General features: G+C 37.5%; 1 protein-coding gene across 2 annotated transcripts in view; it reads left to right on the top strand.

The window, feature by feature from the left end:
* The first annotated feature begins 242 nt into the window (after positions 1-242).
* Positions 243-24,309, top strand: part of ankib1a (ankyrin repeat and IBR domain containing 1a) — a 47,129-nt gene continuing 23,062 nt past the window's right edge. Inside the window, exons 1-16 of one of the 2 annotated variants that reach the window (XM_051664393.1) lie at positions 243-435; positions 562-2,865; positions 3,099-3,378; positions 8,496-8,796; positions 12,199-12,381; positions 14,293-14,410; positions 16,359-16,564; positions 16,940-17,028; positions 17,482-17,626; positions 17,920-18,080; positions 18,891-18,979; positions 19,224-19,354; positions 21,567-21,701; positions 23,022-23,108; positions 23,193-23,259; positions 23,384-23,529. In XM_051664393.1, coding sequence (XP_051520353.1) covers positions 3,191-3,378; positions 8,496-8,796; positions 12,199-12,381; positions 14,293-14,410; positions 16,359-16,564; positions 16,940-17,028; positions 17,482-17,626; positions 17,920-18,080; positions 18,891-18,979; positions 19,224-19,354; positions 21,567-21,701; positions 23,022-23,108; positions 23,193-23,259; positions 23,384-23,529 — 2,046 coding nt within the window. In that variant the 5' untranslated portion in view covers positions 243-435; positions 562-2,865; positions 3,099-3,190. The remainder of the gene's footprint in view (positions 436-561; positions 2,866-3,098; positions 3,379-8,495; positions 8,797-12,198; positions 12,382-14,292; positions 14,411-16,358; positions 16,565-16,939; positions 17,029-17,481; positions 17,627-17,919; positions 18,081-18,890; positions 18,980-19,223; positions 19,355-21,566; positions 21,702-23,021; positions 23,109-23,192; positions 23,260-23,383; positions 23,530-24,309) is intronic. The other variant, XM_051664392.1, reaches the window with a different exon arrangement.

Below are 24,309 nucleotides of genomic sequence, written 5' to 3'. Positions count from 1 at the left end.
ATTTAATGGCGCGCGAAAGGTCATGGCATGTAAATTATCATTTGGATTCTTTATACAATGTCCCATTAGATGGCGCAAATACACCAATAATGTTGAATGTGTTGTTTTAAATGACATTCGCCCAGCTGTAGTTGAACGGCACTGTGTGTTTCATCCTGCTCGGTAAGTGGCGGTAACGCGCTCGTGAACTCGGTCTTTGGGCAGCCGTTACCACGGCGAAGAAACAGTCGATTATTGTCCTATGAAATGAGAGCATGACCAGCAAACGCAGCCACGAGCACCACCCCTGTGATTGTTCAGTTCTTTATCTTTTCTCGGCACATAATCTCTGACATGATCGAAAGTCTGCTTCCTGATGTTAATGTCGATATAACCTGTTGACAAGCCGCGTGCTCGGGTCATTTGATGTCTCTTCGCGTCCGAATCAGCGATGAGGTACGTGTGTGCTTGTTTGTGGTTGTGTTGAGCGCTCATGTCAACACGCATTGGTGCCGAAATCTTCGCTTTATTCAGCTTTACATGATTAGGAGTGTTAGAAATTAAAGCTCTGCTTGTTTGCAGGTTTGTTTGTAGATGCCTGAAAATATGGCAGTCATCATCAGCAGACATTGATGAATATTGGTGTTGCTCAGCTTTGTAAATGCATTCTTGAACATTTGCAATCATCAGAGCTTTTGTTTATTGTGATAGACAGTTTTTGCTAGGTCATGTACTTTGATCGTTGTGCCCTGGATATGCGACCTCTGTAACATGCATATTCACGATGTTGGCTTTGTTTTCACGTGACAACCAGGATGTCCACTCCTATCCGTGATGTTTATAGAAAGGTAAATTGTAGCCAATGCACAATGAGAAATTTCTCATACATAAAGAACAAACATCACCACTGTTGAAGACAAAAACAAATAAGCAATTCATAGAGCAAATATGCAGACACAATGCATCATTTCTTTTCTTTCTTTCTTTATCACAATGAACAGTGTTGGCTAGATTACTTCTGAAATGTGATTTGGTAATGACATCTGGTACTGATTACAAATGAACAACTAAAATTGGAATATGTAATGTAATCTTTTAGATTACAGTTTTTAGGTATTGTAATCTGGATGACATATGGAGTACTTTTGTATTACTTCTCTCATGTTTTAATAAAAAAATAAAATAAAAATAATTTTAAACTTTACTTAAAGGTTCACCCAAAAATGAAAATTCTCATAATTTACTCACACTCATGCCATTCCAGATGTGTATGACTTACTTTCTTCAGCATCAAAATTTTGGCACCCATTCACTTGCATTGTATGGACCAAAAGAGCTGAGAAATTCTTCTAAAAATCTTCATTTGTGTTCTGCAGAAAAAGAAAGTCATTCACATCTGGGATGGCATGAGGGTGAGTAAATGATGAGAGAATTTTCATTTTTGGGTGAACTAACCATTAAGCACCAATTTACACTTTCCATTAAATTAATAGTTAACCCAAAAATTAAAATTATTTCATAATTTACTCGCCCTTAAACTGTTTAAAACTCGAATGTGTTTTTTAATTTTTGATGGAGATGGATTTGATGTTTATATCTTTACAATGCAAGTCAATGGGTTCCAACACTTTCAAGCTCCAAAAAACATAAAGGCAGCATAAAGTTAATTAATTAATCTTAAGTGGTTTAATCCTCTGCAGCGATACTATAAATCTTGACATGTGCAGTCTCCTTAGCGATCATGATTTAAAGCTCGATTGCACATCCTCACTTTTGACGCGTGCGTAGAGCGCATTTGTTTTGACTCATCAATTCGGACATGTGCTGCATACATAGTCTCACAGTGATGGTTATTTTAACAGTTGCTAGCAATGCGAAATTTGTCCCTGTGTAGACTTAGGATGTATTGTTTACCTACATCTTTTGTAGTGTTAAGTGTCAGGTACGCCATGCTTTTCCTGTCGGCCATGCTAATGGCGTCCAGTTTATTTTACTGTCCTACAGACAGCAGTTGAGGATCATCTTTTAGCACAAAGCCTGCTTTGTTTGAAAGTAGAACATGCCTGTAAAAATGAATGCAAATGGAGTTGTTCCTTTAATGGACGCTCAGTATGTCTGATGATTGAGCTGCAGTGTGGGGGGAAGCTTGTGGATTGACATTTTTCCCTCCCTTTGTGTGCCTGCCAATTGCTGCTCTTAATTCTTCTGTGTGTTTTGCATTCTCAGACATCCCACCTGAAAATGTGAGCCACTCAACCACAATCAGTTCCACAAGCCCCAAAAGCATTTGTTCTGTTCTGTTTAGAGTCATGAAATGTGTTTTGTTTCTGATGTAACTCCACAGCCAGTTGTTTTGAATGTGGTAAGATGTGAAGTGATGTGGAAAAGAACAACAGCCCAGACATAATGACCTAAAAAAACAGGTCAAACACCAAGTTCTGACTCGCACGGCATTCCCCAGATTGACCAGTGCACCTGCTGCCACTATTTCCTCTCTCACAGCCTTCTCAAGTGAATTTATTAGAGCATAACATTATTTATGCCAGTTTATTTATTTATTTATTTTTTGCTGATGAAACATTGTGTACCCCTTAGGTTAAGCAATAAAGCGATAGCAGTTGCTTTTTTTTGCTAGTTGAGAGACAAAAAGTTCAACTAATGCAAATAGTTAAGAAAAAGTGAAAAGTGTAAGATCAGATAAGGATCCCTGAGCAGGATCATTATTTGCACAATTTGGACATATGCAAAGTAGTGTGTGTTGTAAAGCATTTTTTATGCTATGTTAGGGATTTCCAAGTGAGGTTGTGTTATATGAGCTGTATAAAAGCTTGTCTCTTATTCCACAGGAGCTTGCGAGTTATATTGAGTCAGCCTTTGCAGATGAAGGTAATGGACTAGTAGTGGGCGTTGAGATTATGTACACATTTGGAGCAAAACCTGATAGCTCATAGTGTCTAGCTAATTTTTAAAGGGATAGCTGACCTAAAATTGAAAAAGGTGCTGTATCAAAATTAAGGCTTTTACGTAAATTGATTTTACGTTCCCTTGGGAGTTGCCAACATTAGGAATAACTGATTCAATCCACAGACTGTGAACATCTTGATGTGTTTACATTGCAGGACTTGCAGTATGCGGCTGGTCCGCGCTCACACTGGCTGAGCACTGAATAGTGAATGTGGGCCGCCCTGCGGCTCGTCCTACAGCTCCCGCCATGGGCAATACAGCCACCAAGTTCCGCAAAGCACTTATCAGTGGAGACGAAGGCCTGGCTTGGCAGCTCTATGAGAGTAACCCTCAATTTAAAGAATCCCTGGACCCCAATGCTTCTTATGGGGAGCCCTATCAACACAACACAGCCCTGCACTTCGCCTCATGCCATGCCATGACACGCCTCATCAGGTAAAATCCTGGGGATTAATAGTCAACAAAATGCAAGCATTAGGCTACGCCATGTCTTAACGAGGTACAACGATATGTTCACTGCATCAAATAATATGTCCGTCGACTCTGAAAGCAGAAATGCTGTGTTACGGGATGCAATCACATCCAATCTGGAGATAATTGACGTTTAATATACACGTGGAGACGGATTTTGGACCAGTGTGATTTTAACTAATGTAATGGTCGGGACAAAAACACAACTTTTTTCCCCCCTGAACAAAGCCTGCTTTTATAAATTAACTTATCCATTAAGGGGAAATATTTGCCCCCTGGTTTTGGGGCATTTTTATACCTTTAAAGGAATAGTTCACCTATTTACTCACCCTCATGCCATTCCAAATAAAACTGACTTTATTTTGAAAACACAAATGAAGATTTTTAGAAGAATATCTCAGCTCTGTGGGTCCATACATTGCAAGTGAATGGTGAACAAAAGTTTGAAGCTCCAAAAAGCACAAAGGCTGCATAAAGGTAATCCATAAGACTCCAGTGGTTTAATCCAAGTGTTCTGAAGCACACGCACGCAAAACACCACACACACTGGTGCTTGATTTTCAGGCAGTGTGTGTTTAGTGTGTGAATAGCTGTGAACAATCAAATCTCCTTCTCCGGTGCAGCTCGGAGATTTAAGTTTGCGAGTCGCGACATGAGTATTGCAGCATTATTTGGAAGCTTGATATAACTAACCCGTCAAAAAAAGGAAGAACTGTCAAAATAAAAATCACGCTAAAATGAAAGCTCTATTCAACTGGATGCGTGAAATTGAAGACAAAATTATAACTACTGTATAAAATGTAATATTCAAAAAGTAGCAATAATACTAAACATAACATTAGTATAATATTAAATGGTTGTATTATTGTTATTATTAGTTTTATTATCTGTAAGCAATATCACAAAAGCAAGTGTACTGAATATCAGCATTGTGATTCAGCCATAGCAGCCTTGCCTTAGGTAATCAGATTTTTTTTCCATTAATGTTTTCATTAATACTGTCAAGCTCTGTTGTGCAGCATTTTATTTTACCAAAAATATATAAATATTTTCATTTGATTAAAGCTGTATGTATTGATTTGATTAAACACCATTTAATTAAAAAATGTAACATGGAATCCAGAAAAAATTAAAACTGAAAATGCTGAATTTGTATCTGTAAGACTTTATGCAGTTATTTTAATCAAGTCATTTTCTGTGTAATTTCATATAAATCTGAGGCTATTTATTTGTTGCCTAAGTATCGATTTAGTATCGATACCGAGGTACCAGGGCTGGTATCGTACCGAAGCCAAAAATTTGGTATCAGAGCAACCCTTATCCTTGGCAATCATGATTTCAAGCTCGATTACACTTTCTAGCGCTATCTAATGCTCTGTGCATGCGTCAAGTACTAGGAAGTGTAATCGGGCTTAAAATCATGATCGTGCCTAGAGACTGCAATGGCAAGACATACAGTGAAAAAACATTTTGGTCTGTTCCCGTCCAAAACTGATCGGAGCGCTTCTGAAAATACGGATTTAACCACAAGTCATATGGATTAAGTTTGTGCTGCCTTTATGTGCTTTTTGGAGCTTCAGTGTTTTGGACAACATTCACTTGTATTGTACGAATGAACACAGCTAAGATAGTCTTTTAAAAATCTTTGTGTTTCACAGAAGAAAGAGTCATACACATCTGGGATGGCATGAGGGTGAGTAAAAGATGAGAGAATTTTCATTTTTGGGTGAACTATTCCTTAAAAGGGCACTTAAAAAAAAAAAAAAAAAATATATATATATATATATATATATATATGTGTGTGTGTGTGTGTGTCATTTTATTATAGCAAAAACTTAAATGTAATCAATTAACAAATTCTCAATATTAATTACAAGATTGACAATTCATTACCTCTTACCCATAAATTCAGTCAACATAAACATCTATACGTATGCCATAGAATTAACTATGGGCACTATTTGCCCTCATATTTTAAATTTTGGGGACATTTTTGTCACTTTCAGTGGCATTTTTGCCCTTAGACCCCCCCTTAATTTATGTTGTCATCTCTCAGCTTTTACATGGAAGAAAGCTTTTATTGCTTGTTTTTTTTTTTATTGCACCGCATCTGGTTAGGACTTGGTGTTGCCGTCCAAGTGCAAATTGTAGCTGAATTAATTACTAACTTGGCAGAATGAGTATGACACGATGTTGAAGCAAATGTATAACATTTAGATTGGAAGGAATCTTCCAAATTTATGGCAAATTAATGCCAACACTTTCAACATCAATATATGTAGCCTGACAAGAGAGCTAAGGATGTTATGGGCTGAATGCATCTTTGCGCTAAAAAAAGCTAGATGCAGCGCCACGAACATAACAAAACGCAGCTGTCTCGAGACGTGTTTTTTAAAGGTTGACGCCGCACTCCTGCACGAGACACTGAAAAGATATCGTGGTGCAGTATTCAAAATGTCCAGTCAAAACGTTGGTGCATGTTTGCATAGGAAATCAATAGAAAAACAGAGTGAACAAATTCAAATATTTTTTCATTGTCAAAGGCCCTTTAGAATACTTGTATTCATTTCATGAGAAAACCCAGCAGTATGTCGGTATGTTTATAAGGTTGTTTGTAAGGTAATTGCTTCAGGGAGAACAACCTTCATGTTTTGGCCATAGACAGCATTTAAAGCAAATATGCATGGTATGGCAATCATCAAGGTTTTTTGTATAGCTGTTAAGTTCCACACTGCTCTGTATTTCAGTCAAGACCACTTAGAGCCATGGAGCCAAGTTTAACTTGGTGTAGTGGATGCATCCCTCTGAGAAAATTGTTGGTAATTACCAGCTTGGACAGCTGGCTACTGACGACTAGCTGTCCCTCCTCTTTCCGTTTTAACTTTCCCCTTTTCACAATAGTAGGCTTCATGAAGCAGACCACAGTTTTTAGAGCCTTAAAGTCTTGCGCTTTTATGCATCAGATTAATTGAGATAGAAGGTGAAATATAATATATATATATATATATATATATATATATATATATATATATATATATATATATATATATATATATATATATATATATATATATATATATTGTTACCTTTGTGTCCCCTATTTGTTTAACATTTTGAGAACAAAGATGTTGACTAAACTGCAAACACCCTTGCTAAAAAGGCCCATTTAAAGGTGCACTCAGTAATTTTGTCTTTTACTCCTAAAGAAATGAATTGTAATTTTGAAACGTATGTATAAAATCATGACCACACAAATGAGATGAAGACTCCAGTCACATCAGTAACCTTATAAAAGCTGTTTTATTCTACATGGAGAGGGTCCCCTCAAGGGTGCTGCCATTTTAGAATCTCATGACCATGACCAGCCAAATACTTATTGCTTAACCTCAGTAACGGCCCTGTTATTGGACACTTTCTATCTTGGATTAATCATGGCTGACTGTGAAAAATGATTTTCTACAATGGCATCTGTAACTGAAAACTATTGATTTCGAATGATGCTGAATCCACAACACTAGGGGTCAGTGTAAGTCCAAGATGACAAACACAAAAATTACTGAGTGCAGCTTTAATGTGGTTATGTATCAGTACCAGACTGAAGTATCCTCTAACTGGAATTCTGATGCACTTATTGCTGCTGGAAAAACTGCAAGGAAACAGCCAGTCAGTCTAGACTACACCCGGAATTTTTGCAGGCTCTTTGTGTGGTCCTGTGTTCATTATGATCAAGCTTTTATTATCCAGCATCAAATAGAACAAAGGACAAGATGTCTTTCACCAACTTGTCTGGACTTAATCCCTTGATGTTGGTTTCATTCCAGGTTAAAAGCTTGGCTTTGCATTTCATGATGTATTTTATATTAGTATTATACTAATTAAGTGTCATTGTTACATTATACTAGATCTAACCGTTGCATAATTAGGTGTTCATGTCAGTTTCTTGGAAGTAGAATTACCCGTCTTTCTGGCCTCCCAGGTGCAACTGAGAGCATGGATGGGGGAATGCAGGGAGTTATAGCTGTTTTTTGCAGTTGCATTTACTATAAACTGCCAGTGCCAGATTCACATCACAGGCTTCCCGGAACAACACGTAATTTTCCCTGAAAGACCTTAAAGTCTGCTCTGAATACAATCCCTAATTTCACTCTTAATGCTGACAAGGGTTTATATTTCCCCATGTCCTTTCTAGCAGTTTGAGCCTGTTATCAATTACGTTGAAGCTCCCTCAATTAATTATTACCTGAAAATGATATTAGTCTGTCTGATTATCTCCAGCTATCTGGCAAGGAGACATTGCAGGCTCCAGCTGCACTGAGCACTGTTATGCCATTTGCTTAGTTAATATGGTTATGATGGTTCCCTAATGCACTCTCTTACATTATGAAATATTGACATTGTATCTGCCGCCTCTAGGTCTAAAAAAAAAAATCTGTGTTGGGTTCTGTATTTGGCCATCTTTTCAATTCTACCAGTGTTTTATAGAGGTTTATATCATGGATAGTACTGGTCCTGGATGCTGATTGGTCAAAACGGTGTTCCAGTTGGGCTAAAATACAAGATATAGTAATGGCTATGATGCGGAACCAATGTTCACCATATCAGTGTGCAGAACTTAAAGTTGATCATTAGTTTTTTTGCAATGTCTCACACAGCAATCTTCTAGTGGAAGGATGGCACTTAATTAGTGAGTTTTAATGGAAGTTTGCACCCTTAATATTTTATTATGTGTTAAGTTTTTTTAAAAAGCAATGAGGCACTCGACGCTGTGCTATATTGTGAATATAAAATGACTCTGCAATCCCCTTTAGCCGTCTTTACGGTATATTCACAATATAGCACAGCTTTACAAATCTTAGTTCTTAAAGGGATTGTTCAGCCAAATATAAAAACTCTGTCATCATTGACTCACCCTCATGTGTAACACAAACAGATGTTAGCAGTATGTTAACCTCAGTCACCATTAACTATAATTGCATCTTTTTTTTCATATGATGAAAGTGAATAGTGACTAAGACTGAGAGTTTGAACTTGTTCTAGTTCTATTTTAGAACTAGTTCTATTCATTTGTTCCGTTTCTTCAGGTCTTTCCTTTTCTCCAAAGACGGCAACCCCAACAAGTGCAATATTCACAATGAGACGGCACTGCACCTGCTGTGCATGGGCCCACAGATCCTGCTGGGCGAGGGGGCGCTGCAGCCGCGGATCAGCCGCCCCCAGGAGGACGAACAGAAGCGGGCTGAGTGCCTCCAGATGATCCTGATGTGGACCGGAGCCAAACTAGACCAGGGCGAGTATGAGAGAGCCAACGTCAACGGCACTGACAACAAAAAGAGCACCTGCCTGCACTACGCAGCAGCTGCTGGCATGAAGAACTGTGTTGAGGTGATTTAATTTTCATATGTATTTTAGGCTTATAAGTTTTTTTTAATATGTAAAGCATAATGTTTTTGTAGTTATTATGCTCTTAAAGGGACAGTTCTTCCAATAATGAAAATTCTTTGATTGTTTACTCACCCTCTTGTTGTTTCAAAGCTGTATAACTTTCTTCTGTGGAACACAAAAGGAGCTGTTAGGGTGGGGAATGACAGCCTCCATCCCTATTCACTTTCATTGTATAGAAAACAGAGCAGCCTCAACTTTCTTTTACATTTCTCCTGTTGTGTTCCACAGAAGACTTTGTGACTGTAAGTAAATGGCAACACAATTATCGCTTTAACTGCTGATAAATTATTTTCTTGTATCTTATTTTTTTCAGGCCTGTGTCAGTATACAGTAAATATATATTATTGGTCGACACAGGTTTTTCAGTGTCCGACAATGATATCTAGAGAGTCTCAGAGCAGAGGTATTCAATGTTCCAAGAGGTCCGGTCTCCACATTAATTTCTTCCCAGCAAAGGTCCGGACAATAAAAGCTTGCGCTGCGTCGGTAGTCAGGACGGCTATGAAATAATGCAGAAATGCACTTTATATATATATACTGTATGTACAGTTGAAGTCAGAGGTTTACGTCATTAAGTCATTAAACCTAATTTTTTAACCACTCCACAGATTTCATATTAGTAAACTGTAGTTTTGGCAAGTAGTTTAGGACATCTACTTTGTGCATGACACAAGTAATTTTTCCAACAATTGTTTACAGACAGATTGTTTCACTTTTAATTGACTAGATCACAATTCAAGTGGGTCAGAAGTTTACATACACTAAGATAACTGTGCCTTTAAGCAGCTTGGAAAATTCCAGAAAATTATGTCAAGCGTTTAGACAATTAGCCAATTAGCTTCTGATAGGAGGACCTCCACAAGTCTGGTTCATCCTTGGGAGCAATTTCCAAACGGCCGAAGGTACCACATTCATCTGTACAAACAATAGTACGCAAGTATAAACACCATGGGACCACGCAACCATCATACCACTCAGGAAGGAGACACATTCTGTCTCCTAGAGATGAATGTAGTTTGGTGCAAAAAGTGCAAATCAATCCCAGAAGTATCTTGTGAAGATGCTGGAGGAAACAGGTAGACAAGTATCTATATCCACAGTAAAATGAGTCCTGTATCGACATAACCTGAAAGACTGCTCAGCAAGGAAGAAGCCACTGCTCCAAAACCGCCATAAAAAAGCCAGACTACAGTTTGCAAGTGCACATGGTGACAAAGATCTTGCAAAGAGAAATGTCGTCTGGTCTTATGAAACAAAAGTTGAACCGTTTGGCCTTAATGACCATCATTATGTTTGGAGGAAAAAGGGTGAGCTTGCAAACCGAAGAACACCATCCCAACTGTGAATCATGGGGGTGGCAGCATCATGTTGTGGGGGTGCTTTGCTGCAGGAGGAACTGGTGCACTTCACAAAATAGATGGCATCATGAGGAAGGAAAATGATGTGGATATATTGAAGCAACTTCTCAAAACATCAGCCAGGAAGTTAAAGCTCGGTCGCAAATGGGTCTTCCAAATGGACAGTGACACCAAGCATACCTCCAAAGTTGTGGCAACATGGCCTAAGGACAACAAAGTCAAGGTATTGGAGTGGCCATCACAAAGCCCTGACCTCCAGTCCGATAGAAAATTTGTTCTCTCTGGAGGAAGTAACTTAGTTTGAAGTAACTTACTGGAATTTTGAACTTATTGTGAGAAGCTTGTGGAAGGCTACCCAAAATGTTTGACCCAAGTTAAACAATTTAAAGGCAATGCTACAAAATACAAAAAATGTGTATCTAAACTTCTGACCCACTGGGAATGTGAAGAAAGAAATCAAAGCTGAAATAAATCATTCTCTCTACTATTATTCTGACATTTCACATTCTTAAAGTAGTGATCCTAACTGACCTAAGGCAGGGAATGTTTTCTATGATTAAATGTCAGGAATTGTGAAAAACTGAGTTTAAATGTATTTGGTTAAGGTGTATGTAAACTTCTGACTTCAACTATATATATATATATATATATATATATATATATATATATATATATATATATATATATATATATATATAAAATATCCTAAACAATCAAAGTAGTCTCTTCAAAATTGATGCTTTGTCCAGTATACACCAGAGGCAAGGATAAGAACAATGGGGGGCCAGAGGCAGTCCAAGTAGAGAGATCTGAGGGATGATCTACCAAAATATTGAAATATTACATAGAGTTCATCAGTTGAGTGCACTTGGATATGAATGTGAAAATATAACATCAAGTGTTAGTTTTTAAGCTGAATGACATCAGTCCAGTGTTTGTGGTTGAATATTTCTACATTCAGAATATAATTTTTATTATTATTTTTACATTTTAGATACCAATGTATGGGTCATAGGAGGTCTTGTGACTAAGGAAAGTACTGTATGTGGGTTCAGGAGTGTCTCCTGAGAGGGAATTTAGAAAATTCTGAATAGACTTTTTTTTTTTTTTTTTTTTTTTACATTTCCCTAAAGTGAAAATCTATAAACAATAAACAAACAATTTCCATTACAAAAGTGCAACTTATTAATACTGTTTGCTGTTGTTATAATTGGGCTGACTATCAAATAATGAAAATCTTTGTTCTCACAAGAAGCAGAGAACTCTACTAGACTACTAACTAGTAATTTCAATGTTTTTGGTTGTCTTTCCTTGCCATCTATCTACTCCCCTGAGTGCTTGCAGCGCATACAGCTCCATTGTTTTGTATCGCTGCCCCAGTCAATGAGATAGGGCAACAGTTGTCATGTTTCGCAGTCCGGATGGAACAATCCGGGGTACGGAGGGTCTAGAGGGTCTCTGATGGCTAATATAATAGCTATATTTATATTCTACAATTTGGTTATAGTAAACCAAACATACATTTGCAAAAAAACCAAAAATACTTATGCACAATATTTGCTCAATTCACCAAATATATGAAAACAGAATGTCTATTATCCATTTACAGTGTATTTTTCAGCGACCTGTTTTTTAAGATGCGTAATCAAGCTAAAAAATTATTCACGTTTTGACAGTGATGATCATTGCAGTGGAACAATGTCAGTTTTAAACAATGGAACAATCAGATGAATCTGGGGGTGGGATAAACATCTCAAGTATATGGAAAATATACATAAGCAACTGTGTATGTGAGTTAATGCATCTATAAACCTGCCTTGTTTTCATTTCTGTTGTGCTCTAACTACCGGTAGCTGTTTTTAGCGCAAGATGGTGTCCTATTTGAACGCTCCCTAAGATGGCTTTTCTGATTTCATGGTAGAACGAAACTGTTTTTCACTCATAGTCACTTTAGCAAAGTTTTGTCTTGTTTTTTTTGTTGCAGTTGTTGGTGAAGAGTGATGCAAATTTGTTTGTGGAGAATGAGGACAGGGAGACGCCGTGTGACTGTGCAGAGAAGCAGCATCACAAGGAGTTGGCGCTCAGTCTGGAGTCTCAGATGGTTTTCTCTCAGGATGCTGGAGCTCAGGAGATAGAAGCAGAGTATGCTGCCCTTGACCGACGAGAGGTATGCCTGTGTTATGACTGTTTTTCAATTTTAGGTAGCATTTTGAAATCTTTCTGCAGTTTCTGGACACCAGTCAAATGTTTTAACAAGACTACTCATTCCCTCTTATTATTTTCAGCTTTTTAGAACAATAGTAAATTCATCAAAACAATTAAATAACACAAATAGAATTATAGGAATTATGTAATGACCAAAAAATAAAACCTGTTTTATATTTTTAGCTTCTTCAAAGTAGCCCCCCTTTGCCTTGATTACAGCTCTGCACATTCTTGGAATTCTCTCAAACTTCATGAGGTATCCACCTTGGATGCTTTTTAAACAGTATTTACCTGTTTATTTCTTTACTATCCTGTCAAGCTCATTCATTTAAAAATTAAAAAAAATAATAATTAAAAAAAAAAAAATATATATATATATATATATATATATATATATATATATATATATATATATATATATATATATATATATATAGGAAATAAATTCATATTTTGGCACAATTTATTTTTGTCTTAAAGGGATAGTTCACTCAAAAATTGAAATTCTCTCATCATTTACTCACCCTCATGCCATCCAATTTTGTATGACTTTCTTCCGCAGAACACAAATTAAGTTTTTTAGAAGAATATCTCAGCTCTGTTGGCCCAAGTGAATGATGGCCAGAACTCTGAAGGTCCAAAAAGTACAGAAAGGCAGAACAAAAGTGATCGACACAAGTGGTTTAATCCATATCTTCTGAAGCAAAATGATTGGTGTGGGTAAAAAATAGATCAATATTTAAGTCATTTTCTACTGTAAATCTCCACTTTCAATTACACATTCTTCTTTTGTTTTTTGGCAATTCGCATTCTTGCATATCGCCACCTACTGGTCGAGGCTGGTCAAAGGTGCAGATTTATAGTAAAACAAAAGGATATTTATAAGTTTCTCACTCACACTTATCATAAAACTTTAGATGACATGTATTTATCCAGAGTTATATGGATTACTTTTATGCTGCCTTTATATGCTTTTTGGACCTTTAAGATTCTGGCCACCATTAACTTGCATTAAATGGACCAACATAGCTGAGATATTCTTCTAAAAATCTTTGTGTTCAGCAGAAGAAAGTAAGTCATACACTTCTGGGATGGCATGAGGGTGAGTAAATGATGAGAATTATTTATTTTTGGGTGAACTATTCCTTCATGGAAAGCATTTCAAGCATTTAAGCACATCCCTCTTAAGTTCAAACCTTTTTAAGATCATGAGAAACATGAATTCATTAGTATACCCAACATTTTGCCTGGTATTGAAATACTAAGTATGTGTAATTGCCCTCAAATAATATTATTATTATTATTATTATTATTATTATTTATTTATTTAGTTGAATAAATAAAAATTTCTGAAAGACCTCCACTGAAATATTAGTTCATCTGTGCTTTCTTTATGCAGTACTATAAGATAAGCATCAGCTATGTGCTGGAAATGCAATAATATTTCAGATCAAGTGCCATTCCATATACCCTGGCACAAGTCTGCTGCTTCACAAACAGAGAGACAAACATTTAGTGTGTGTGTGTGTGTGTGTGTGTGTGTGTGTGTGTGTGTGTGTGTGCGCGCGCAGTTCTTTCATTAGTTGACCCGACAGTGTAAATTCCTTTAAGGAAGTGAAAGCAAGATAAATCACAGCTCAGTAATGTTGTGTCACAGGAAAGGGCAGCAGTGGAAAGTGGACAGGAACAACTCCCATTTATAGTGCCAGCAGCAGATTCATTATTGCTTTGGTTTGATTTCTCGGACAGAAGCTAAGCAATATATAAGTTTAAAAGGAAAAGCTTTAACTCGCTTTCCATCGCTCCTTCTCTTACACCCTCTCTCTCACTCATTTAATCTCTGTCATTATCTCATCCCTCTTTCTCTCTCTAGCCATATGAGGGACTGAAGTTGCAAGACTTGCGTCGGTTGAAAGACATGTTGATAGTGGAGACAGCAGATATGTTGCAGGCTCCTCTTTTCACGGCCGAGGCGTTGCTGCGAGCTCACGGTATGGATTTACTGCAGCTCCCAAAAAGTAGCTTCATTGAAGTTGGAATTTAGTGTCAGCCTTTGATAACGCTGGCTGTATATACAGCATATTTTACAATAAATTACACCGCAAGTGAATTCCAAGGTAGCCACGTAAATGTTTTAGATACATCACAAACAAAAAGTACCTGAAAGTACTATGAAAGTACCTTAGTTTTTTGGACATTTACCACAAGTTTATTTGAATCATCTTGGAAATACCATGGTATAACCATCTGATACCAACACTGTACCATGGCACCACCACAGTACTTATTTGTAAGGGATTACTGATGCTTTGTTATTGTGCAAAGCTTGGTCACCATGTGCCAGGAAATCCATTTTATCAGTTAACGAAATATGCTAAATCTGGCCAATATCCAAGATCCTTCATTCTTGATGAAATTATGTCTTCAAGTAAAAAGAGCTCTTTAAAGCTCTTGTTTTAAACTAGAACATTCAACTCTTACTCCTTACTGAAGTATTTGGCACTCCTCTACTGTGTAGATATTTTAAAGGGACAGGTGGCATTATTTTCCATTTGTTTTTATAATTAAAGGGATAGTTCACCCCCCCCCCCCCATGTTATCCCAGGTGTATATGACTTTTTCTTCACCAGAACACATTGGAAGAAAAATAGAAAAATATTTCAGCTCAGTAGGTCCTTAAAAATCCAAGTGAATGGAGATTTCTCTTTTGAAGCTCCAAAAATCACAGACAGTCAGCAAAAACATCATCCATATGACTCCAGCTGTTAAATTAATGTCTTTAAAGCAACACGATCGCTTTTGGTGTGAAAAAGATAAACATTTAAGTACTTTTTTTTTTTTTTTTTTACTCTAAATCATGCTTCCGTTCTGCAGCGGTAAGCGCATGTGACGTAATCACATTGGCATTTGAACACGCGAGAACTGAAGCACATGCGTCACAACCGGAAGAGCAGCGCTGTTTACAAGTGAGGAGGAGGAACGCTGTACAGTAGCTTGGTTTGTTTTGGTTTAGATCTGTATTTATATGTTTCTTTATTCACAATGGTGCATTTGTATGCTCATCCTGGATGTCTCAACCGAGTGGAGAATGTGAGATTACGTCTGTATCATGGCAACGCGAAAACGTCTAACGAGAGACTGCGTGATCTCCACCCTCTAGCGAAGCTCACCGGAAGTTATGTTTTATAGTTAAAAAGTATTTAAAGTGACCGTATCACTTTAGAAGACATTAATTTAAACGCTGGAGTCATATCGATGACGTTTATGCTGACTGTCTGTGATTTTTGGAGCTTCAAAAGAGAAATTTCTATTCACTGGCATTTTTAGGACCTACTGAGCTAAGATATTTTTCTTCAGATGTGTTCTGGTGAAGAAAGAAAGTCATTCACACCTGAGATATCATGAGGGTGAGTAAATAATGAGAGAATTTTCATTTTTGGGTGAACTATCCCTTTAATTGCCACAGGGTTGATGAGGCTGATACTTTCAGTTGTTGTAGCAGCCATACAAGTTTATAGACAATAGATAACGGGTTAAATCTTAATGACAAACTTGCCTTATCATGGGTAATTTTAAGGATAGTTTACCTGAAAAATGTAATTCTGTCCACATTGCTCACCCTCATTTTGTTCCATACCTGTATGACTTTCTTCTGTGAAACTCCAAAGGAGATGTTGGGCAGAATGACAGCCTCAGTCATCATTTACTTTAATGTTTTTTTATTTTATTTTATGTTTTTACATGTAATTAAAGTAAATGGTGACTAAGAAAAAAAGATGCAATGAAAATTAATAGTGACCAAGTAAATGGGTTAATAAATGACAACTGAACTTTCATTTTTGGGTAACTTTCCTATTAAGCAGAGTTTGAGAGAGAAAATAAATGTTAATAGACAGTCCTTACATTCAGTCACTTTATATCTTCTATTCTGCTGCATAGACTGGGACAGGGAAAAACTCCTGGAGGACTGGATGTCTAATGAAGAGGACTGCTGTCAGCGCTCAGGTGTTCAGATGCCAACTCCCCCACCAAGTGGATACAATGCTTGGGACACACTGCCTTCACCTAGAACTCCCAGAACAACTCGCTCCTCCGTCACCTCCCCTGATGAGATCAGCCTTTCACCTGCTGATGGCCTAGCCCTGGTTAGACTCTCTTCATGGCATCATGGATTTATGCTCCAGTCCACTTGAAGGAATAGTTCACCCTAAAATGAACATTTACCCTCATGTCATTCCTAACCTGAATGCTGTAATTTTTTCATGTAACACCAAAGGAGAAATACACTCATAAGGGTGAGTAAATTACAGAATTTTTATTTTGGGGTGAACTATTCCTTTAATAATCTTTGTGTACCAAAAATACTTGGTCGACATCTACTCTTTACTGCCTGGTATGGACGTACCTTTAGTAGGAATGTGCCCTGTTTTCACATTGTGTTTCTGTTCTTTACTGTTCTCTGTGCAAATATTTAAATTAATATTGACACAATGTGTTCAATGTTTCTCATGCCCATATAGTGTGGGATTTGCATGTGCCCCATATCTGTGTTTGAGGACCCCGTGGACATGTCCTGTGGACACGAGTTCTGCCGGTCATGCTGGGAAGGGTAAGTATTGGAATATAGGTTTGTTTAGGTTCCCACAGTCATGGAGAATCTGAAATGTAGTGTAAAACTTGCTCACAAGCCTTTGTGATGTCTGATTTGTGAGTGAATGTTTTTTTTTTTTTACTCTGTTCTTTTCAGTGAAACAGTCGAACCAGATCACAAATCAGTCTGAATGATTCATTAGCAAATTGGTCTGAATTTGAAAATGTTTAAAAATTCTTATCCGCTAATCACGAATGACTGGAAAGGTCTTTGAAGTCATTGAAATTGGTTGATCACAAAGTGTGGAAACCCTAGTTGTAATGCACAAGCTTGGATTATATGGGTGGATGTTTTAGAGACAATAGTCAATTCTTAATAATACATTGCTAAACTGACATTTTTAGATTCTCTATGACACTAAATTGATATTGGTGATATGTCATCTTTGAACAATGTTTGTCTGGGTGTCAGGTTTTTAAATCTGAAGATCCAAGATGGGGAAGCACATAACATCATCTGCCCTGCTTATGACTGCTTCCAGCTGGTTCCCGTGGAAGTCATTGAAAGTGTTGTCTCCAGAGAGATGGATAAGCGCTACCTGCAGTTTGACATTAAGGTACAATTGGTGCTCACAAAGCACCAGAAGCCATTTCAGAGCTTCTATTTCTTTTCTCTTATGATAGACTGTCTGCCGCTGGCTTTGGATCAAAATACTGACAGGGTCATGCTGTCAGTTGGGTTTACGCCAGTGTTTGTTTGAGCAAAAACGCCATCAGTCTCAACTGAAAGCTTTTGTAAACACATGTGCACAAAAGTCAAATGTTTTATTGTTGGGTAGATATCAAGTTAGGATTGAAGTCATCCAAAACTAAGAGGAAGTTTTAACACATTTCTTTTTTCCATCTTCAGGCTTTTGTGGATAATAATCCTGCCATCCGCTGGTGTCCCATAGCCAGATGTGAAAGAGCCGTGCGACTTACTCGCCCAGGCCCTGGAGCCTCTGACCCTCTGAGCTTCCCCTTGCTCAAAGCCCCTGCTGTGGACTGTGGGAAGGGCCACCTCTTCTGCTGGTGTGTTAATTAGCTGTCTACTTTTTCTATGTACCATATCTTTATCTTGTTTCATTGGTTCACACTGGCTCAGAGGTCACACCATAGGACAGTCTGATAGCTAATGTGTGGATGTTTTCATGTAGTTGTAGGCTCTTAAAGTGATGTTATTACCAAAGGTTCATGTTCACTTTTCTGAACTTAAGGAAAACTTATCTTACACACCAGAGAATGCTCTGACGAAGCATTTGATAGGAATATATAAGATCTGTCTCAAGGGTGTTTGCCATGGAGGATATAGGCAGGGTCATTTTCGGATCAAATGGGAATACAGTAAAATGGATTTCCGAAAAAGACAATTGGACCTGACTGTCTGAAGTTCTCTGATTTTCAGCAAAAAGTTACAATTTTCTCAACTTGTTAGTCACAAAAAAAAAAAAAAAAAAACACTTACAAACCCTTACATGTCTTCTCTACATCCTTGTGATGCACCATTGTAATTGAAATCAGTCTATTCGCAGCGTTCTTAAACATTAGTGTCATAACATAAATTCTAGTGTTAACACCCTTACAAAGGATGGTTCACAAAGGAAGTGTACTTGCATTCAAAAGCTGTCTTAAAAAGTGTTCATGGGGAGAGTTGCTGAAAAACATCCAAAGACAACGCAACATCCATCTAGTGCATGTTTACATATACCAACCATAATAAATAAATAAATTGCACATTTCTAAGCAAGAATGCATCTTGAAAAAATACATGAAGCCAGCTGCACCAACATGTTGCCTCTACATTATTCATTTTTATCTTTCTGTTTGTTTGTTTTTTCACAGGGAGTGTCTTGGTGATGCTCATGAACCCTGTGACTGTGAGACATGGAAGATGTGGCTGCAAAAAGTGTCTGAAATGAATCCTGAAGAATGTAGGAGTTCCCAGACTCTACAAACATTTCCAAATTTTGTGTGTGTATATATATATATATATATATATATATATATATATATATTTACACACAGGCTACATTGTTTTTTTCAATCAAAATATAACTCCACCATGCATGGTCGTTTGACTTGTACCTCCTGTTTAATAGATGTTCATGACATGTACCCTGCTGCTAAGGTTCAATGAGTAAGTTTAATATTGAGCTGATCTGTCTGTCTGTACAGTGGCTGGTGTGAGTGTAGCCTATGAAGATGCTGCCAACTGTCTGTGGTTACTCACTAACTCTAAACCCTGTGCCAACTGCAAGTCCCCCATCCAGAAAAATGAAGGCTGTAATCACATGCAGTGTGCAAAGGTCAGTGGAAAAATGGATGATGTGGATGTAAACAGCAATCTAGAATCAGCCATATGTCTTTTGTAACTTACAGATGATTATCAGCTGAAAAGTTATTGACCATTTAGGAACCTTGTGCTCAGAGAATCTAATTTTTTAAATGGAAAAGTTGGTAATCACGTGTATGCAGGGCTTAACAATAAGGAAAGCCTGATTTCCCAGGGCCAGTGCAAAAGAGTTTGGGTCCATTTGATGGAATTGCATTTAAGCAAAGTCCCTTTCAAGGCAAGTCAGTCCACTTGGCAGCCATCTTGGAATGCTTCAGGGCAGCTATTTTCTATGTATACAAGCGTCATGAAAGTACAGCTCCTACCTGAATGGGGGCACTACTTGAATGGGGAGATCTCCAAAACCGTTGGTCAAGATTATGATCAAAGAACATATTTTAAATCACCAGTAAAATCTGACATCAATTGTATCAAAAATTGTGCCTCCTTAGCTTAGATCACGCTAAAAACACGTTATTTTTCAGGCTAGTCCAGCTCATGCCCAAGCACATTCTAGAGTTGATTGACAGGTGATGTCTGTCTAAAAAGTGCTTGGCTCTTTTACCTGTAAGGCAGGACTTCCTTTTCTTCATCCGCCACATTGGGTGTTCCAATTTCTCCCATTCATTTAAATACAAGTGCTCCATCTTGAGCTAAATAGTATTTGATTTAAGTTTCTTGTGTTGTTTTGCCTTGCAATCGTAAACGTGGCTTTCTGTGTTTCATTGAACATTGCTGCAAATTCTACTAATTTAAACTTGTCACCAAGGTAAGGTTATCTAGCTGGCTAAAAGAAAATATCACAAGTGTGTGAGTATGTGACCCTGACACAAGATGCGTGATGCAAACAGTCTCACTGACATCAAAGGCAGGTGTTTGAACAAAGGAAGAGTGGAGGCCTCAGCCTCAACAGTTATGTCCTTAATGAAGGCTTAACTGAAGCTTTGAGTGACGGGTGGAGTGCAGGGGGAAGGGAAAGTTATTCACTCCACCAGCACGTGGCAGGAACACAGTGTCAAAAGCTTGCAAAAACTCATGTTAAATGCTCACACTGGATGGCTATTTATATTGTTAAATAAAACCAGCAGAGTGACAACATTCAGTTGTATAACTCTTGTGAACAATATTCTTGTATATTAGTTTTATGAGTTTGATCTCATACACTTCTGCTTATGAACCACAGTCTAGACTTTTCTTGAGTTTTGAAATATTCATTTGAATTGTTGATTCATTCTCTTATGGATTAATTTTTGCAATTTAAAATGCTGCCCCTGCCCTATTTTGATTCTTTAGCCAAATGTTTCTGAAGCCACAGCACTTTCAACCTGTATTGATGTGTTGACAGTGTTATAAAAAGATGTTTGTGTTAAATTAGTAATAGAAGTGCACTTTTCAGAAAAGAGGCTTGTATTAGAGCCTGATTCGAGGCTACTTGAGAAGTAGCAACTCCTTTGTTGCAGTGTACTGATTAAAGCACTCTGAGGAATCTGTTTTACTGTTTTTTGTCATTGATAAAAAGCAAGGGGTAACAGTGGGAATTGTTGAGAGACATCAGAATGGCAGCTGCTGACCACAAACAGAGCTGTTTAATGGGGTTGGTTGAACATGTGGTCATCGTTCCCTCTATGGGGCTGTTCAAATCACAACTGCTTTAAATCAACTTTATAGCTGCTTATGTGTTTGTGGAAAGTAACTAAATATTCAAGTATAGTTTGTCTACAGACCAAAAGCTTGTTTTGTCCCACAGCTTAAAACTGAAGTGTGCATTTTTTTTCCATGTTAAAATACTTTATCATTTCAGTTTTAACTTAATATGCAGAGACAACTATTAGTAAGCCATTTGTAGGTTGATTTTACTGAAAAGTGCATACACGATGGCACCAACAAAACATTGCTCTGTTTATTTGTGCACCTCAAACAGCCCAGCAGCAACACTGGCTCAACCAATGGCGTTAGTATGTGGTGGGACTATCTGCTTGCCATACAGGGGAAATGTTCGGGAAACTTGTTTGAGATCAATCATTATTTTTGCAATTTCATTTGGTGACACTTGAATATTTTGTGTTACTTAACTGGTTACATTATTCTGCATAATCAACCTCATATCTGGCGATATGAATGATATTGAATGTTAATGTTGCATTATCCTGTTTGACTCTCCCTTCTTTCCCTCTATCTCTCTGCAGTGCAAGTATGATTTCTGCTGGATTTGTCTAGAAGAATGGAAAAAACACAGCTCCTCTACCGGAGGATACTATCGTTGCACGCGCTATGAGGTCATCCAGCAGGTGGAGGAACAGTCCAAGGAGATGACTGTGGAGGTACTCACACCCTCCTTTACAAAACTACATTTGTTTCTGTCCAGTTGGCAAATAATAGCTTTAGAAATGGATGTACACAAATGGCAACCACATGAGGAATTCATTTACTTGGATCTTTTCTGATTTTTTTGTGGACTGTAAATGGTTCTAGTAAATAAAGACCAGGAAAAGACTGAAAGAACATTAATTAGAAAGCTGAACTTAGGAGCAGCAAGTCTCAAATCACCAAATATTTACCTTCCTGTCTCATATTTCGAATGTACAAATGTGAAAAGCAGGTACTGTGCTTTGTTGTGAGTTAATGGGCCCTATTTTAAGAGCGATAGCACTGAGCGCAGCACTATGTGATAAATCATAAGTCAATGGTCATCGGCATAAAGTTTTGGTATTTTCATGCAAGTCTTGGCGCAGGTGTTTTTTTTTTTAATTGTGCGCACAAAGCGCTAATGGGCTGGGTCATGGCTTGTATTAACAGTTATTGTATCAGCCTTACAGGTTAATGCTGTGGATTTTTGCTGGCACGTCACTTCTACCAGACTATTTTGCTTTAAAAATTAAATGTGAAAAAACTTACACCAAACATTTTTGTAAATTCAAATTACATTTCAAACTAAGCAAAAAATATAATTAAAGTGCTCAAAAAATCAAAAATAATCACCTCCCCAAATCCAAAATTTACCCTCTCCATCTTCTATCACCGGCCTCTTTTGCGGTGATTTCAAAATCACTCTACGACAAGTGGAAAAATGTGAATGCAGATTAGATCATAAATACAATTGTAAATATAAACATAAAAGTAATTGTAATTGAAAAATAAACCATGACCTCAAGAAAGTTTAACACAAATCTCATACATTTTGTTTCATAAAACGGCTATGACAGTGATTGTCAGAGACATAATTTGATGTTCCAGTATATATTTTCAGAGTTTGGACATGAACTTTATTACCACCTGCTGGTGGAATCTCCAAACTGCAAGTGCAGGAACTGATTTTAGACTTTGCGCTGAGAATAGAGTTACTTCTCAAATGTCCTATTTATCAGGAATATGGCAAACTGTGCTTTGCAGCACTTCATTTACATACAATACACCAACAGTTTATGCGCATACACCCACAGATAGCACAAATACTCCCACCCACGCCCACATGTGCTTTGCACTGGCATGAAAATTGCGATTGGAATTAGCGCTCTCACAAATATTGGATAAGGTGTAGCACATGGTCGTGCTTGGCGTGCTCATGAAAATAGAGCCCTTAGTGGTTATACAACTATTTAAGCAAGAAATAATGCTGAAATAATGTTTTTTTCTTTTCACAGGCAGAAAAAAAGCACAAAAGTTTTCAGGAACTCGACCGTTTTATGCATTATTACACTCGATACAAGAACCACGAACACAGTTACCAGGTTGGCATCTTCATTATGAATGTCTTTAAAAGGAATGGCCTGCTTTTTGTTCACAATAACAAATAGTCAATTTCTTTAAACCAGTTAGAAGAACGACTTTTGAAAACAGCCAAAGAGAAGATGGAACAACTGAGCAAAGCTTACATTGGAAGTGAGTGCAAATTTGATGAAACAGACCATGTTGGGCATATTTTCAGTATGTAAATGACTTTAGTTTTTTGTAGAATGCATGTTTGATTGTGAATAATATAATTCCAAATGTCTTTTTCTTAAAGGGGAAGGAGCCTCACCTGACACCACATTCATTGAGGATGGTGTGCATGAACTTCTCAAGACCCGACGCATTCTTAAGTGCTCTTATCCTTACAGTTTCTTCTTAGAGGCCAAAAGCACAAAGAAAGAAATATTTGAACTTATGCAGGTACTAAGATCAATACAGTTGAAGTCAGAAGTTTACATACATTTAAGTTGAAGTCATTAAAGGGGTCATGAACTGCCTTTTGTTTTATTTTGTACTGTTCTCTGAGGTCCAATTATAATGTTATCAAGATTTTTACATCAAAAAACATCATCATTTAGAAGTAATAGGTTATTTTCTGTCCTGTTTTGACCCCCCTCATCGTAACACACCGTTTGAATAGGCGTGGCAGATTGTTGACTTGGAAGTAAACGCCCACTGGTATGATTGGATAACAGTTTTGCATATTTAAAAATCCTACATCCTTCATAGATTGACGCTGCTGTGATATAGGTTAAAAACGCATAAATACTCGGTACATATCAAACGATCTGTAATAAGAGACAAAGCAATAGTGACCACGTTATAAAAACTGTTACTCACACTTGTGTGGTGTGACATTACTGTCGCATCCAATATAGTCGGCACAGCATCGTCTTTTAGTTTCAATCTTTCTGAAAATCCTGCGTCGAATTGTGCCTTGTTTGTAAATGGATCTGTGGTAAAATGAAGTGAACAAAGGACCAAGTTCTTACTGACGTGGTCTGGAACTTCATTAAAAATAAAGTTCATCCACTCTTTCCTAATGTTGGGATCAGAAGGAAGGCAATGCAAAGACTGTGTTTTGTCTTCGGAGCCATCTTTATCGTTTGGTTTCTGCGTAGACCTGTGTTTGCCTCTCGTTATTTACCTACTACATGCGTGAATCGGTGGGCAGGGCTAAACAGGCAGTGATGTAGAAGC

The sequence above is a fragment of the Myxocyprinus asiaticus genome, chromosome 30 (genome assembly GCF_019703515.2).
Source record: "Myxocyprinus asiaticus isolate MX2 ecotype Aquarium Trade chromosome 30, UBuf_Myxa_2, whole genome shotgun sequence".
In the NCBI taxonomy this organism is placed as follows: domain Eukaryota; kingdom Metazoa; phylum Chordata; class Actinopteri; order Cypriniformes; family Catostomidae; genus Myxocyprinus; species Myxocyprinus asiaticus.
The sequence above is the reverse complement of the archived record's forward strand: the minus strand, read 5'-3'. Positions and strand labels throughout refer to the sequence as shown.